This window comes from Mchenga conophoros, linkage group LG7 (assembly GCF_057382185.1).
Source record: "Mchenga conophoros isolate Kocher_MC1m ecotype Shallow Benthic linkage group LG7, M_conophoros_male_GT1.1, whole genome shotgun sequence".
Taxonomy (NCBI): Eukaryota; Metazoa; Chordata; class Actinopteri; order Cichliformes; family Cichlidae; genus Mchenga; species Mchenga conophoros.
The window spans coordinates 53,932,043-53,947,634 of record NC_140532.1 but is presented as its reverse complement, the minus strand read 5'-3'; the positions used below and the strand labels follow the sequence as shown (position 1 = coordinate 53,947,634).

General features: G+C 41.6%; 1 protein-coding gene and 1 pseudogene across 2 annotated transcripts; one reads left to right on the top strand and one right to left on the bottom strand.

The window, feature by feature from the left end:
- Positions 1-5,489: 5,489 nt before the first annotated feature.
- Positions 5,490-6,893, bottom strand: LOC146571144 (uncharacterized). Its single transcript, XM_085281264.1, has 2 exons — positions 6,790-6,893; positions 5,490-5,944 (listed from the first exon to the last, which is right to left on the bottom strand). The coding sequence occupies exon 2, from the start codon at positions 5,903-5,905 to the stop codon at positions 5,564-5,566; it is 342 nt and encodes a 113-aa protein (XP_085137390.1). The 5' UTR covers positions 5,906-5,944; positions 6,790-6,893; the 3' UTR covers positions 5,490-5,563.
- An 834-nt stretch (positions 6,894-7,727) lies between these two features.
- Positions 7,728-14,375, top strand: LOC146571143 (uncharacterized; annotated as a pseudogene). Its single transcript, XR_014893227.1, has 3 exons — positions 7,728-7,898; positions 9,883-11,658; positions 12,969-14,375. The product of XR_014893227.1 is annotated as an uncharacterized LOC146571143 (transcript).
- Positions 14,376-15,592: the final 1,217 nt, after the last annotated feature.

The window sequence follows — 15,592 nt, the reverse complement described above, 5'->3', positions numbered from 1 at the left end:
TGTTAGAGGAATGCTTTGGAGAATGTTCTGCTGGGAAACCTTGGGTCCTGCCATCCATGTGGATGTTACTTTGACAAGTTCCACCTACCTAAGCCTTGCTGAAGACTATGTACACCCTTTCATTAATTACGGTATTCCCTGATGGCTGTGCCCTCTGTCAGCAGCATACAGTGCCTTGCCACGAAGCAAAAATGAATGGTTTGAGGAGCACAACAATGAGTTTGAGGTGTTGACTGGGCCTCCAAATTCCTCAGATCTCAGTCCAATTGAGCATCTGTGGGATGCTCTGGGCAAACAAGTCTGATCCCTGGAAGCCCCACCTCTTAAAGGATGTGCTGCTAACATCTTGGTGCCAGATAGCATAAAGGGGGCCAACACAATATTAGGCCTGTGGTCATAATGTTATCCCTGATCGGTGTATATATAGAGTTTATGTCCTGTGGAGTTCCTATGGACACAAGATAAGATGAATGACTAAGCGCAAGGGTGAACAATTTGAATAAAGTTTCCTTGTATATTGCCTCCACTTATTTAGAATAGATCAAAACATGCCAGCATCCTTTCACTGTGTAAATCTTCACATGCACAATAATACTCCCCATTGTTATCAAACTTGCCAAGTGTACTGCTGTTAGTTATGACTATTGCAAAACATATTTAAAGAGCCTTAGCGTGACAAAGTTACAACAGTTGTGTTCATGGAAACACTTGTGGTGTCAACAGAAAACAAAATAAGGCACAGAAGTGAAAGGATATCGAACAATTCTCAGCACTGTTTTGTTATTAGGCTCATTTTGCACACTATGCACTATTTGGTGTTACATGTTTTCTTCTCTGCAGTAATTTTTCTTTTACTTTAGTTGTGTGACCAAAAATGCTCTCCACCATCACAATTCATGCAAAAGCCAGTGTTTTGCAGAACCTTGTGCTATTGACATAAGCAGCTGAGTCATGTTCGCGTTGATACAGAACAGACTTTGATACAGTGGCCGTTCAGTGTCAGTGAAATCACATCAGGCAAGGAAATTAAAGATGAGGACACACTTCAAATCAGCTGTTATTCTGACCAAAGACCATACCAGTTTGATCTGCTTCACATAATTTCAAATTAAGTTTTCCTTTTGAGCTCAATAAACTGTTCACTGACAAAGAACTTTAGTTTTTGCAAACAAATACAAGATTTTGTATGAACCACCACTTTTCAAATTATCCATAGTCATAAAGACCAGAACATCAAGACCCAGACACAGTCACAAGTTTAATAGTCTTTATTAGGAACATGAGAACTTCAACTAGAATTTGGAGTTGGTAAGCAAGAGTAGGATTATTTACAGGGGCCACTCTGAGGACTCTTTGGTAAAGGAGACCCCACAGTGAGTGAGACCTGGAACAGGACAGTATAGTTAGTTAAGAAAGAGGCGGTTGTTAATATGTTTCCGCCACTTTGGTGTTAAATACAGTAACAGTAGCAGAACTAGAGGGGCAAAAATGAGACACCCCCCAAAACAGGAATGGGTTTACAGGTGGAGGTCACTGACATTTTTCCCTCATCATATTTTCTGACTGTTTTTTTTTCTCTTTTTTTGGCTAGGATTAGTGTTAATACTCATAGAATGAGGAGATACCTGCACAGGTAGTCCAACTCCTTCAGGATGCCAGATGGGTGGGTCCGGGATGGGCGTGAGGTTCTGGGGGAGCTCCGTCTCTGGGCTGGGGCCCGGGCCGGGCCTCGGGGGCTTGGGTCCTGGTTGGTGTGTTGCCGGGGTTGTGGGCGGGTGGGTGCATGGGGGCCCAGCCCTGGAGCAGGGTGCCGCCGGTGCATCGAGCCACCTGGGGGGCTCTTCAACTGGTGGGGGAGATTGTCACATCTTGCAGGAGCTTTCCTCTCTTCAGGAGCTCTCTCTGCAGGAGGGGGAGATACAGGAGAGGTGGAGGAAGATCTCAGCCTGGGTGTTTATTGTCTTATGTAGTCTGGAAGATGAATGGATGGTGGGGTGGGTGCAGTTTTCTCTGTGGTGGGGTTGGGTGGACTGTCCCGGGCTCTGTGGGGCCGGGAGGCGCTGCTGCACTGGGCCCCAGTCTGGATGGGCCTGGGCCCCCTTTCCCTGGCGGGTCGCGGAGTATGGGGGTGCCTACTGGGGTCAGTGGGGGAGCTGGCCCCAGGGAGGGGTCACTTGCCCCTCCCTTCCTTCCCTCCCCATCTCCAGCTGCCTCCCTCTTCCCGCTCCACCACAACCACCCACATATGCAGGACCTTGGAGTAGGGGTATGTCACCAGGGTGCAGAGGAGGCTACCCCCCCCCCCCCCCCCCCCCCCTGTCCCCTTCTGGCTGCCTCTGCCTCAATTTTATCCCACAACTTAGACATTCACATTACTCACACTCTCATTACACATACATATAGGATCTTGGGGGTGGGCACGATACACGGAGTCCAAAGTACCATCAGGGTGTACACCTCACCCCTGGCATCGTTGCCCACCTCTCAATTTTAAATACACGTAGACATTGAGGGCTAACAGGAGGGACCATGCGCTTACCTGCTGCTCTCTGGCAGGTAGCTCCATGCCCTCCTGGGTTTTAAATGCACCTTAGAACACACATGCATCAACACTACAATGAGCGGGTGGAGGGAGGTTTGGAGTCTTCTCTCACCCCCATTCTCTGCGACCTGCTGGAGCGGGGGGGCTAGGAGGAGGAGTTGGCCGTCCGACTGCGGTCTGGAGTGTGGGGCCTCCCTGCTGCTGCGGAGTCGGGGCGGTCTGCCTCCCCCCACCGCAGGGAAAAGGGTAACACCACCTGGGTCTGGGTGCAGTTCCCCCCTCCAGGGGCAAGGGTACCTAGACCCGGTTTGTAGAGTACACTTGGGGAGTGTGATCGTGTGTACAACGTCTCTTTATGTCTGTCTCCACGTTGGTTGAGTGTGGAGTAAGTGCATATGAGAGCATGAGGGTGGGAATGGATGTTTGTATATGTGTGTGCCTGTATGTCTGTGTCTATATGTCAGGTTGGGTGTCAGGCGCCACCTCTCTGGGGACATCTCAGGCCCTCCAAGGTTTGGAGGCCTATCTCCCCCTACCACCACTTCCCCTGCCAGTGGCGGACTCCCTCAGACATCGGTGCGTTGGTGGTTCTTTGTGTCCGGGGGTGGGCGTCCGGGTACACACCGGCTCACTCCTTGGCGGCCGCTTATCGGGGCCTGGAGCCTGGGGCTCGCTCGGGCCACTTTGGAGGTGGTGTGCCCCCGGCCTCTCGGCCTGGGGCTCGGTCACTCAGGCACGGCTGGCTGCCGGCGGAGCTCACGGGCGCGTCACTGCAACTCCCCCTGGCTTCTGCTCCGCGGCTGCTGAGTGAGCCCTCATCTGGGACTCTCCTCAGCTCTTTCTGGGACAGTGGCGCGGCTGCCCCTCTGTTGGTCTTCCTTGGTCTCTTGTGTTCTGGGGGCCTCTGGATGTCTGGAGTTTTGATCTCCTCCATACCTGCTTCATGCCCTGGAGGACGGGGCTGTGGCCCCCCCACACCCTCTAGCAGATCATTACATGAAGGAACCTTTTTAAAAAAAAAAAACAAGCGCGTCCATGCTCACAGGTGTACACACGGGTGATCACACCCACAAACTACACCCTTTTTGGCTCCTACCTCAAAGCACACTGTGTTCTGTTGATCTTATGTGCTGCACAATAATGTTTAACATTTAGTATTTACTGTCATATTCCCATATATCATTGTGATGTTGTTTATTCTATTACTCTTGTTCTCTTCTGCTTGTTTTCTTTTTTCTTTCTCAGCAGGTGATCCAGGTGATTGATATATGCATTTGTTTTTCTTTTTTTCTTTTTTTTCTGCTCATTCTGTTGGTTTTTGTCTTTTGCCCTTCTCCCCCGTCCCTCTTCTCAGCTGTTTCTCTTTCTTTCTCCCCTTCTTTCCCCCAGTCAAGTCTGTCCCGTATTCAGCAAGTGAAAATAAAATAAACAATAAAAGGTGAATCAAATGGACCATTACGGCAAGGCTGGGATGGTCAATTTGGTAAAGTAAATCCGTTGGGCATCTTTCTTTGCCTTTAGACAACAATTCTGATGGCAAAAGAGCCAAACAGGACAGGCAAAAAGAAAAAAAAAAGGAAAAAAAAGGATGCCAGATCAATACAGAATAGCCAGAAGTTTTGATATGTCTCTTAACAGTCTCAAAAGCATGGGCGAGATTCCAGGAGACAGGCAGTTACTCTAGGACTCTGCTGGATAGAAGGTCCTTAACCCACCAGCAGGAGTGCTATCTGCTCCTTTGCGCAAGAAGGAACAGAATGAGCTCTGCCCGAGCTACGAAATGATCTGATGAGCAGGACAGTGGTGTGAATCTCTCTGACAAACAGTCACAAACAGACTTCATGAGGGTGGCCTGAGAGCCCCCTTCCTCTGCTGGGCCCCGTGCTCACTGCTGGGCACTATGAAGTCTGACTTACCACAGAATACCAGAATTGGCAGGTCTACCACTGGTGCCCTGTGCTTTTCACAGATGAGAGCAGGTTTACCCTGAACATGTGACAGACTTGAAAAACTCTGTTGAAGCCGTGGAGAACGTTATGCTGCCAATAACATTATTCAGCATGACCAGTTTGGTTTGGTGATGGGATCAGTGATTGTCTGGAGAGGCATATCCATGGAGGGACACACAGACCTCTACAGGGTAGACAATGGCACCCTGACTGCCACACACACCATAGAGAAACTAGGAAAAGAGGACAAAACGTAGAAAGTAGACATCACAGGAGTGACAGCAATTCAGCAGAAAATGGAGGTAAGAGACAGTACAAAGCAGCAATGAGATGATGGAAGCCTGACAGGAAAAGAGAAGGGCAGAGCGAGAGGGAGGGAAGGAACAGAGACTGGGCCTGCTGGGTATAAGGAGGAAATGCATTCTGGGAATTACTTCTCCACGGCTGAGAACTTGTTTCAGTTTTTTCTGTGAACACTTTACTCACATGAACTGATGTTGAATCAGTTGCCATACAATTTGAACTCACTTTTGTTTTCTCTTTGCAGCAAATCACAAGCACAATAATTAACGTCTTCGAGTTGAGAATGATTTATGATGCATCATCAAGCAAGTATACAGTCAAGAGCTACTTGTTATTTATAACACCCAGCATCTAAAACATGTTGATATTTGTGCACTTTTAGAACTTGAACTTGTTGACTGAAACAAATTAAAAAAACCCAATATGACTGTGACAGAGTGTGTGACATGCCATTTTAATTAGCATGGGACAAAATGAATAAAGCCTTTGCAGTGTAGAAACGATCCTGCGGCTTGGACTGAAGCAGATGATCACAGAGGACCAGTCATGCAAGCAGACTGACACAAAATGAGCTCATCTTCCTTTGCAATGACAAAAGGCCAGAAGAGTATGAAGCTGAGTGGCATTTTTATTGAAGGCATCACAAGAGACATGTTAACAGCAGAATTTGATATTTTCTTTATTCAATTTGACTTTCTTGTGACAACAACATGACAATTCTGCATTTAAGCCATTATCTGTATGCGTGCAGACGGTAATGAATAGAAGTCTACACGTCATAAAGCAGCACGGCGACCGGAGCGCTCAACGCCTTGCTTAGAATGATTTGTTTAGAACAAATTTTTTCATCGTCTTCATCCTCCACGAGGACAGACAGAAAGTGCTGAGGGCTCCAGGGCACCTCCTTGGTCTCGGATGCCAGCACACGGATGCAGTCGATGTCTTTCTTGAAGGTGAACTTCACCACGGAGGGGGTCGTCTCCTTATCGGCATTGTCATCAGACTGGGAAACGATGAAGGCATCAATCTCCACAGCCTTCCCTGTGATGAACACTCGAACGTTCCTCTTGCTGTTGTTGCTCAACTGACACGCAGTGCTGATGTTGCCCATTTTTCCAAAGGTGTGATTAGTCAGGAGGCTGAGTGGAAGCTGAGACAGACATATTGCTTAAATTCTGAGCATCTCATTATCTAAAAACCCACATGTGTGGGGAGTATTGATCCATATTTCATTCTTTATATTTCATTTTTGTTCCTAAATATGTTTTTTTTAAACAAATTAAGCTTGTGATCAAAAACTTCATAATACTTTAACACTTCACAATATGTCCCATGACCAAGACCACAATTCCCCTGTAATTAAACAGAATTTAAATGTATTTTATTCGAAATTAGAATGTAATTATATTTGCCTACACATAATTAAAGATAGACACACCAGAAATAGGTCAAGTTCTTACAGGAACCTAATAAAATATTATGCTCTAAGTAACTGAAGCACTAGGTAATGACATTTTAGTATTGTTGGTATTATGGAGTGGATTAATCTTGACATTTTTACATCTTTATTCATTGTGACATCCATGACTGATGCTCTCCTCTTTTTATTTTACCAATATAAACACAATAAAGACTGTTCTCCCTTACTAGCTTACAAGAAAAAAAAAATAAACCTAACCCTAAGTCTATCAAAATTTGCACATCTATGTGACCTTATTAAGATGGATATAATAATATTTTTTTTCCTTTCACAATAACTGTTTAAACATAACAGTTTGACAATTATTCTAACTGTAGTTCTTTATTGCACTCTGAGTCTCTATGATATGTCTCTTCACTTACGCTTATTTCACTATCTCTGGTATGACAGCCAGGAATGCTTTAACTGTTTTAACTTCATACATTTAAAAATGCTCAAGTGCTTTCAATTTAGGCACCAAAATAAGCTATCCTCTGCAGTTTCTTAAGCAAATCAAATATAGACTGAGTTCTTACCTGCTGATTCCGTGAAGGACAGGTGACAATAATGAGCTGTTACTGTAGCTGCTCACCTGAGCTGTGCGTGTCTTACGGACAAAGTCTGATAATATGCAAAAAGATGAAAAGACATGAACACGAGGTAACGTACTGTATGCTTTTAAAGATTAGAAGCACCGGGTGTAATGTTTTCATAATCCAAGACTAAAGTGGCACATACAAAAAAAAAGCTTTTTCAGCTTTTTTTATGTGAAAAATGTAAACTAAACGACAATTATGCAATAGCAATCACAAGTTCCACTTAACATTTTAGTCTAGTCCAAAAGTAGAATGACGAAAGTAGGAGAACGATGTAGGCTGGCACTGCACAGGAATTAGTTCTGTCAGGTCTTAGATGCAGAGAAATAAACAGTAGGTTTACTTCACAGTGGGCTTTGAACACTGGAAGAAATCTAGAATAACAGACTTATCCTCAGACCTCTATTGCTGCAATGTGGTAGATATAACGATACATATAACAAAGAGTATTACATCTATCTGAGTGCATATATGCAAAAATAGCCAGCACCACTTTTTTTGTGAAACTACAGAACTGCTTACAGTTTCCACTAAGGTTTAATAACCTGACACTTCTACAAGTGTGAGACGATGAAAACTTGCCTTTGTGTAATTACAGTCTATTGTTAGAGACAGAACAGAATCTTTTATTTGCTCTGTGTTTTGCATACACAAAGTAGAGAAATGCAGGAAAGATAAAAGCATAACTGCTGGCTTCAGGCTGCCTTCCAGCACTTATTTTCAGCACAATGAGGCCCTGGCTGCTGCTGTCTCTGCTCGTCTCTGACCTGACTCCCCCAGGAGACGGGAACTGGGTTATGGATTACTTCAGCTGGACTTTGTGCAGAAAACTGATCCTCGGTGGACAGATGGCTCCCAAAGGGCTGAAGATACTTCGGAGCCAAACTGAGTCTACATGCTTCAAAAGAAACTACATGTATGCTGTTTTGCTACACAAACAGAGGAGCTACTCCTTCTGCTGGCCGTTCACAGTCCACAGTGACCATGGACACACTCTGTCTTTCAAAGACTTGAGAAGAATAATGCAAAGGGACCAGATTCCTGTATTGGTATGCTTATTTTATTCAGTAATGCTGTTAAAAAAAGGTTTCCTTTTTATGTCTTGTTCTTCATTAGGAAAACTACTCCCACCATCAACTGTATTTGTTTTTAATTTATACATGTTCCCTCTTATGCTGCTCCTCTGTGCATGAATTATCAGCATACCAGGTGGGAATGTCACATTTTGCAAAGCAGCCAAGAGTCTCCCACATTACACTACCTAAAAAGCACGAAGCTGATGACTCAGTCACAAGCTGCTTTATTTTTACACCCATTTCATGCTGCTGATAATAAGAATATCTGACATGTGGCGTGTTTTTGTGCCAGATAACAATATTTATTAGAGAGAAAAAGCCTTTTCGGGTAATGCTTTTAACTAAGCGTGACACCGTGACAGTCTCAGCATGTGATTTTAATATTTACTCCAGAGAATCTGCACATTTATCAAATAGAAGACGTGTGCCCCACTTCATATGTCAAAATTTTACTCGTAACGCCACTCGACCATTTACAATAAAAATGTTCCAAACTGAGGTTTACATAAATAAATGCTTGTTGGTTTATTTCCCCTTCAAATTTAATTAATCTTATTTAATATTTTTTGCCTCCTTATGTGTGCTCCATCTAACCCACCAGTGGGGCCTGCCCCACAATTTGTGACCAACTGGGTTAAACAGGCATATTAAAAATAGATTTCATGGAAGAACAGTTCGAACAGTTGTTCTCCCTCTACTTGCTCAGTTAACAATGGATGTGCTGCACAGTCGGGCGTGTGCTTGGAGCATATTTGTGTGTTTGCAGTGCTGCAAAAAACACAAATGCACTTTATGGTAAAGAAAGCAGATCTCAGTGAGGAAAAAAATCATGGTAGATTTCTATGCTGTTACGGACTTGGTCCAGTCTGTTTTCTCTCCCCGGTCTGTCATCTGTTTCCATATCTATTATCCCCTGTCCAAGTGTCAAGTTTACATGTTTTAGCATGTCACGTGACTCTCTGAGTGCTTGTTACTTCCTGTTTTATTTTGACAGTCCCTAGTCTCATGTGCATTACGTTTAACTTTGCTTCCTCTGTTTGGTCAGTCAGATTTTGTTTCAGCTGTGTTTTCCACCTGTTGCCCATCCTCTCGTGATCCTGTGTAATTAGGTCCTTAGTTTTCATCTGTTCCTTGTCATGTCTGTTACTCAAGGTTTGTGGTTTCAGTTAGTTTACTCCAGTTCAGCTCTGCTTCTTATATTGTTCAATCAGCCATTTGCCTTAAGTTAAGCCTGTCTGCCAGGTCCTTTATTTTTGGTCCTCTCACTGACTGCCACACAACAAGCCCATGACAGTTTGTTGGAAAAGAAAATAATCAAACTAGTGAGAGTTGACTTCAAAGACACCTCAGAAATCAAAGTAAAAAAGACAGCAAACATTCTGGCAGTGGCACATACTCATGAGCCATCCTGGAGGATTAGGACTACCTGTGCAACCCCTGTAGGGTCCAGGTATCGCGTCATGCTACCAGTAGTGACACTGACCCTGGCCAAATGCAAAACTAGAGAAAAAACTGTTGGAAAAGATGAAAAGGAAAAAAATGTCAGTGGCTTCCGTCTGTAAAACCATTCCTGTGTTGGGGGTGTTGCCCCTTTAGTGCATCTGTTTCATTAACTCCAAAAGCAGCTGAAACAACAACCCCCTCTGCTACGTATGTACTGTCTTAATGCTATACTCTGATCAAAAAGTGTTACTTTTTTGAGCAGCTTACATTTTCAAGTCTTATTTGATCCGACATGGTAATTGTTCTATGCGTGTGCAGTGTTTGCGGTCTGTCAGAGTTGCCCCTCACTAACAAAGTCTCATTCAGAAGAACAAGTGCCCAAAGTGTCCAAGTCTCCAAGATGGATATTTCCATCTGGACTGCAGTCATGGTGATGGAAGTTGTTTTTATGGCTCACGCATTTATCTGGAAACATTTTTATAACTAATTCAGTCTTCCTCTCTTGTCACTTTAGGCCATTCTTCATTGTGGTGAAAGAAAACTTGTTCCAGCTTTCACGATGAAGTCAAACACAGCCCTGTTTCATATTAGCGATACTCCAAGAACTAAGACTGTTAGTCAAACCAGTCACATTGCCATGGATATAATTAAAGATAGCCCTGATTCTAGACCTTCATTGTTAGTGCTCCACCGCTCCATTGTCTCAGGACAAAACCTTCAGGCTCTCTTACTGGAGAAACCCGAGGGCTGGGCAGCCACCGTCACTGCTCATTTGCAGAAAATGCAGATGGAGCAAATCTGTGTGACTACAATTATGATTGTTTCCTGCTGTCCAAAACTTAGTGAAATTGCAGAAATGAACATCAGGAGGACCTCAAAGGAAGAGTCTGAACCACTACAGACAAAACTAAATGCACCAAAGGACATTAAAATTCTCATGCAGCACAATCAAAGAGGATCTCTGAGAGCTTCAGTCGGTCAACGTGACATTTTCCATGCAGCTACTCTGCACTCTGGCACCTCTTCAAGGAAAACGTCAGATGTGTCACAGTTAAAGACACAAGGACATGAAAACATTCTAGTGAAGCAAAAGCAACTTTTGAACTTGAATGAAGACTCCACTAACCAAAGAAGTTTTCAGAAACAACTTTCTTTAAAAGCAGCATCTGGTGTGGATGATGGTGGATTTGATGTTACGAGGCAACCCCTCTTAGTATCGAAGGAGAAGAAAGGATTCAGAAATAGACCACTGAATAAGACGAGGCCCACTCAGGATGATAATAATGAATTATTTAGCTGGAAAATGATCACAAAACAACCAGAGCTCAGACACCCAGTAGGAGAGAGTAAAGCAGAACAAAATATGAATCCTATGGAAAATGGAAACCAAAAGAGATTTGCATACGTCCTACGAACACGCTCCACGCATAAAACAGATATTCATGATTTCAATGAAAAACAAATGCTGTCTGATGTGGGAGAAGAAGCCTTAATCATGTTTTTCCTGCCAGAAGCAGTGATGGAGATACAAACGGATCCAAGATCTGAAAGAAAGCTTATTTCCAACACAGACTTTAGATGGAAAGTGAATATTCCTGAGCTGGGTGACCTGCCACCCATCACTAAAGCTTTAAAGGACATCGCTATTAAACAATACGACTCAAAATGTAAATGTTTGAAAGGAAGAATATGTTTATTAGAAATCTTCGTAATAGAGAGCTTAGATAGGAAAGCAGTGAAACGTGGAAAAACTATAAAGGAACAAGTCAAGGAAACCACAGAAAAACCAGAGAACTCACAAACAACTAATATATACGATGAAACAACAAGAATAAACCACACTGAACACGAAGGAAATCTGAAACCAGAGGAGACAGTCGTACCCTCACCTCGCCCGCTCAAAATGATAACAACAGAACACATAACAGACACAACTACAGCAAACACAAAGATTAAAGACACAACAATAAGTACGGAAGTCATCACTCAAAGCAGCACACACAAAGATGATGGACAGCCGAGCGCAGAGAGGAGACCAACAACTGGAGCGAGTCCAGAGCCCGAGGCACACACTGAGCCAGGATTTTTGAAGAATGAAACAGAAACTACGCAAGCAACGACCGTGAAGCCATTCTCGAGCCTCAGGATGAGAGAAGACGTCCTAGAAAATCGAACCAAATTTCTGAAAGACGCACAGAGTGAAGAAGAAGCTTTAAAAAGCAGGACAGAAACTGAAAGAAAGGAAGATCAAAATCATCCACGAGTGGAGCCCACACACAAGCATGCAAAAGTAAGTATTTCTTCAAGATTCAATTAAATAAATAGTTGAATGTTTGCGGAAGTATATGTCCCGTTTGACTGTTAGATTCATATAACTATCATTTAAATTAGTTACATTTCATGAGTAATGAAATACTATATTAAAACAGAAATGTTGAAAACAATCATTTTAAACCCAAATTTTGGGGTTGAAATTTCCTTTTCTTTTCAAATCCAACCAATTGAAATATTTTGAGTTCCTATGAGATATTCGCCCTTTTGATTTTTGATTAACACTGTAATGCCTGAACCATGAAGTAATTAAACAAAGAAAAATTTCTAGAATTGCAAATACGTTTTAATTTGTATTGTTTTTGCTACGTCTGATATTTTTGTGCAATTTATTGCTCACATAGGGCCTCATGAGTTTGATTGTAAACATCAGGTTTTTCAGGAGAAAACAATGTCTTAATAACTCAACAAATCATTTGAGTTCAAGGGTTAACTATTTTTAACCATTAACTATTAATGTTGGCTTTTACTGTTGTCCCCCCGACATCTCGTACTGAGTTGCTCAATTTTTTTTTTTTTTTTAGAGGCTGAGAATTTGTTTTATTTACTTCCATGCCAGAGGAAGCAGTGACACCAGGGGTGCAGTGGGTTGATGGGTTAATGATGATTTTATTCACAGATATTTGCAGAAATGAAAAGTTAGAGTTAATCCAATTTGAGAGGTGAACGAATACTAAGTAACCTTAACTAAAAAAAATTGCGATTATAGTACTTAAACATACTAATCCAACAGTATTTCAACTTTTAAGTTCTACAACTTAAGAAAAATAAGGCATTCAGTTGCATAAATTTTTTAAGGCCTGCAAATTTATTTTGGTTTGCAGTGCAATGAAGTGATAGGTGAGCCTTCAGGACAGGAAGGCCATCAAATAGATAGCTTATTGCATTATATAGTATTTTCCAAGTAAATGTTTACCTTTGAAAGAAAAAAATGGGGTTGGAAAATACTTGGCCAAAAATGATTATTAGCCCTGATAAAGTTGTAAGTAATAGTTTTGAGTAAAATGCAACTGAAAGATTTATTTATTTAAATAATTAATCATTGAGGAAAATGTGGTTTGTATAAACTGAATGTATATCAGTCAAGTGAATTTAATTTGACTGGATTGAATTATATTTAAGATTTTACATTGTACTTATGTAATAACGTTGCATCGAAAATTTACATGTACTCAAATGTCTTAAACTCACTATTTTGGGCATTCATTTTGTTTTGAGTATAACACGATGAACAACAATGACGGTGCTGATGAAAGATCTTCTCAACAGATTTCAGGGGACACTGTGCCGCTCTGCACAGGTTTAATACATCGCACGAAAGCTGGCTGGAAACACTGCAAAGAGAGACTCGGAGGAACAAAGATGTTTGCTTCAAGGCATCCTATGGTTCCAGGTGAACTGCAGACAGACCCTATCAGAGACGATGACAACAGCCGACGTAATGATGAAGAAAACGAACACTTCTATTATTTTGATGGAGTTCTCAAAAGAGTTCAAAACAATTTTTACCCTCACTACAAGAGTGGCGTTCCCGCAGAGAGACAAAAAAGAGACACTCGTGAAAATCTTCTCAGTTATATTCTGCGACTTACGTTAAGGAATAGGGGTCAGTGACTTCAAAAGATTAGGTGCTGAAGATGATTTCTAGAGACATGATCAGTAGTGTCTGAAAATAAGTGAAATCCACAAGGTGACCAAAGGACCTGAACGAAAAAGTATGCAATAACAAGAGCTTTATCCACAGGACAACAAGTGGAAAGCAAGTATGCTGGATCATTCAAAACTTCTAACTTCTCTTTATATCCAGTTAAATACTGACAGTCTGAGGAACTAACAGGACAGAAAGTGAAGTTCACAGTGAAGATACTGTGAACCTGAATTTTACTGGTTAAAAAATGTATTTCCTACCTCTGAATATAACTTATAAGAATGTAGAGAGATTTGCCTAAACGTGTTCACATTTTGACTTGATGCACTTAATTGTGCACAAGCCAAGAGGGCCTGAAGTTTGCACTATGTATTATAAAAGACTTCACAGAGTAATTCTAATTCATATAATATAATTAATCAGCCTTTCTGTTTAGCAGAACTAAACAGAGCATTTATTTTCACCACAGCCTTTGTACATGACTTGTGGTTTTGATATTTTACCTGTAGTGATTGAATGTACTGGGAAAGTGGGAACACAAAATAAAACAATTACTGTGTATAAATTGTCTAGACTGGATATTTCTAGTATTTGTTGGCTGAATTTGGAGATTTTCCTGTGAACTGCGAGTTTGTGAAACATGTACAGTTAGGTCCATATGTTTTTAGACAGTTTTGCCTCTGTACACCACCACAGTGGATTTCTATTGAAACACTCAAAATGTGTTTGTAGTGGGCTTAGTTTGTTTATTTATTTATTTTTTTAATTCTTGGAAGAAAATGCTTTTGGAGTCAGTGAAGCACCGAAGTTAGAATCCATGGGCATAACAAATTGTTCTTTCCTCCCTTAAGATGCTCTGCCAGGCCTTTACTGCAGCCAGGCCTTTGATTTGGCCACTCTCAAAGTTTTTGCTATCTTTGTGACACATTTATTTGAGTTTTTCAGCCTTTTGGGGATCTCCTTTGATGTCATCAACATCTCTTTGGGCCTCATATTGAGAGTTTCAATGAAGGCAAATTCAAGTTCAACTGGAATTAGTGCCACGTCTTTTATTTGCTTACTCTGTCATAGACTGACAAGAGAAAAGGCCTCATCTGTTAAACCTCTTCAGTCAAAATCTACATGAAAAACTGCACTTTAGTCACATCTTAATTGTTTGATAGTTTTATTTTAACCTCCTAAGACCCAAACTCTTCCACGGGATGCATTTTTAATGTCCTCGTAAGTGCATATCAGGCCCATGTAGAGCTAAATTGAGTATTTTAGTCTAAATAATCCAATATGTGATGTCCACATATGTGGACACAGGGTCCTAGGAGGTTAAAAGTGGTGTACAGAGACAAAAATTGTGTAATTTCCTGAAAACATCTGGATCTAACTGTTTGCACACAGTGAAACAGGTTTCCCTCACTATGAGGATTCCTTCTTTTCATATTGGCTATTACAAAATGCAAGAAACAAGTTAATTTAAAGCCATGAGTGTCAGCAATTTGACTACAATGAAGTAATTAAAAACTACAGCCTTTCTAATAATAATTTGCCCCCCCCTTAACTGCTCACTCAGCTCGTAAACGCTGTCTTAGGATTCACAAATGTATTTGTAATGTTGCGTGTCCTTCATGTTTTTTACTGAAAGTGTGTTAAAGAAGATCTATGAACAGGAGGCGTGATTACAACAAGAAAAAGATTTAATATCGGCCTTAACATCTGTACATGACTAAGAAAACCTTAATGTCTTTTAAGTACTGTATTTCTATTTCACTCTCACCTGGTTGGCGAAATGAAACACCTTAATGGTCGGGCGTCTTTAATGGTGTTGTGTATCTCCTAGTCAAACTGTCCATAAAAAATAACTATCATATTGTTTCACTGCTGCATGATGACTACAAACATTTCTATTTTGGATTAATGAATTAATGATAATGCATAAATTCAGGCTGATCATATTCAGTCAATGTAGTATTTAAAGAGGGCTACCTCCAGGGTCATGTCTAGCGCTTTATTTTAAAATAAAAGTGTTTAGGACTTACATGCATCACACTATTGATAAAATCCACATAACTAGATTGTACTAGATTTTAATTCTAACATAGTTTGAAATCAACACTTTTGACACTCAGCAGCTGCGTCTTGCTGCTAGGTCATCCTAAATTACAGACGTATAGACTCCAGAGGGCTAAAAGCCCACTTTCTTCTGATTGGCTGTCCTCTGGAAGCATGATGAGGGGGAAGCACACGATGCTTG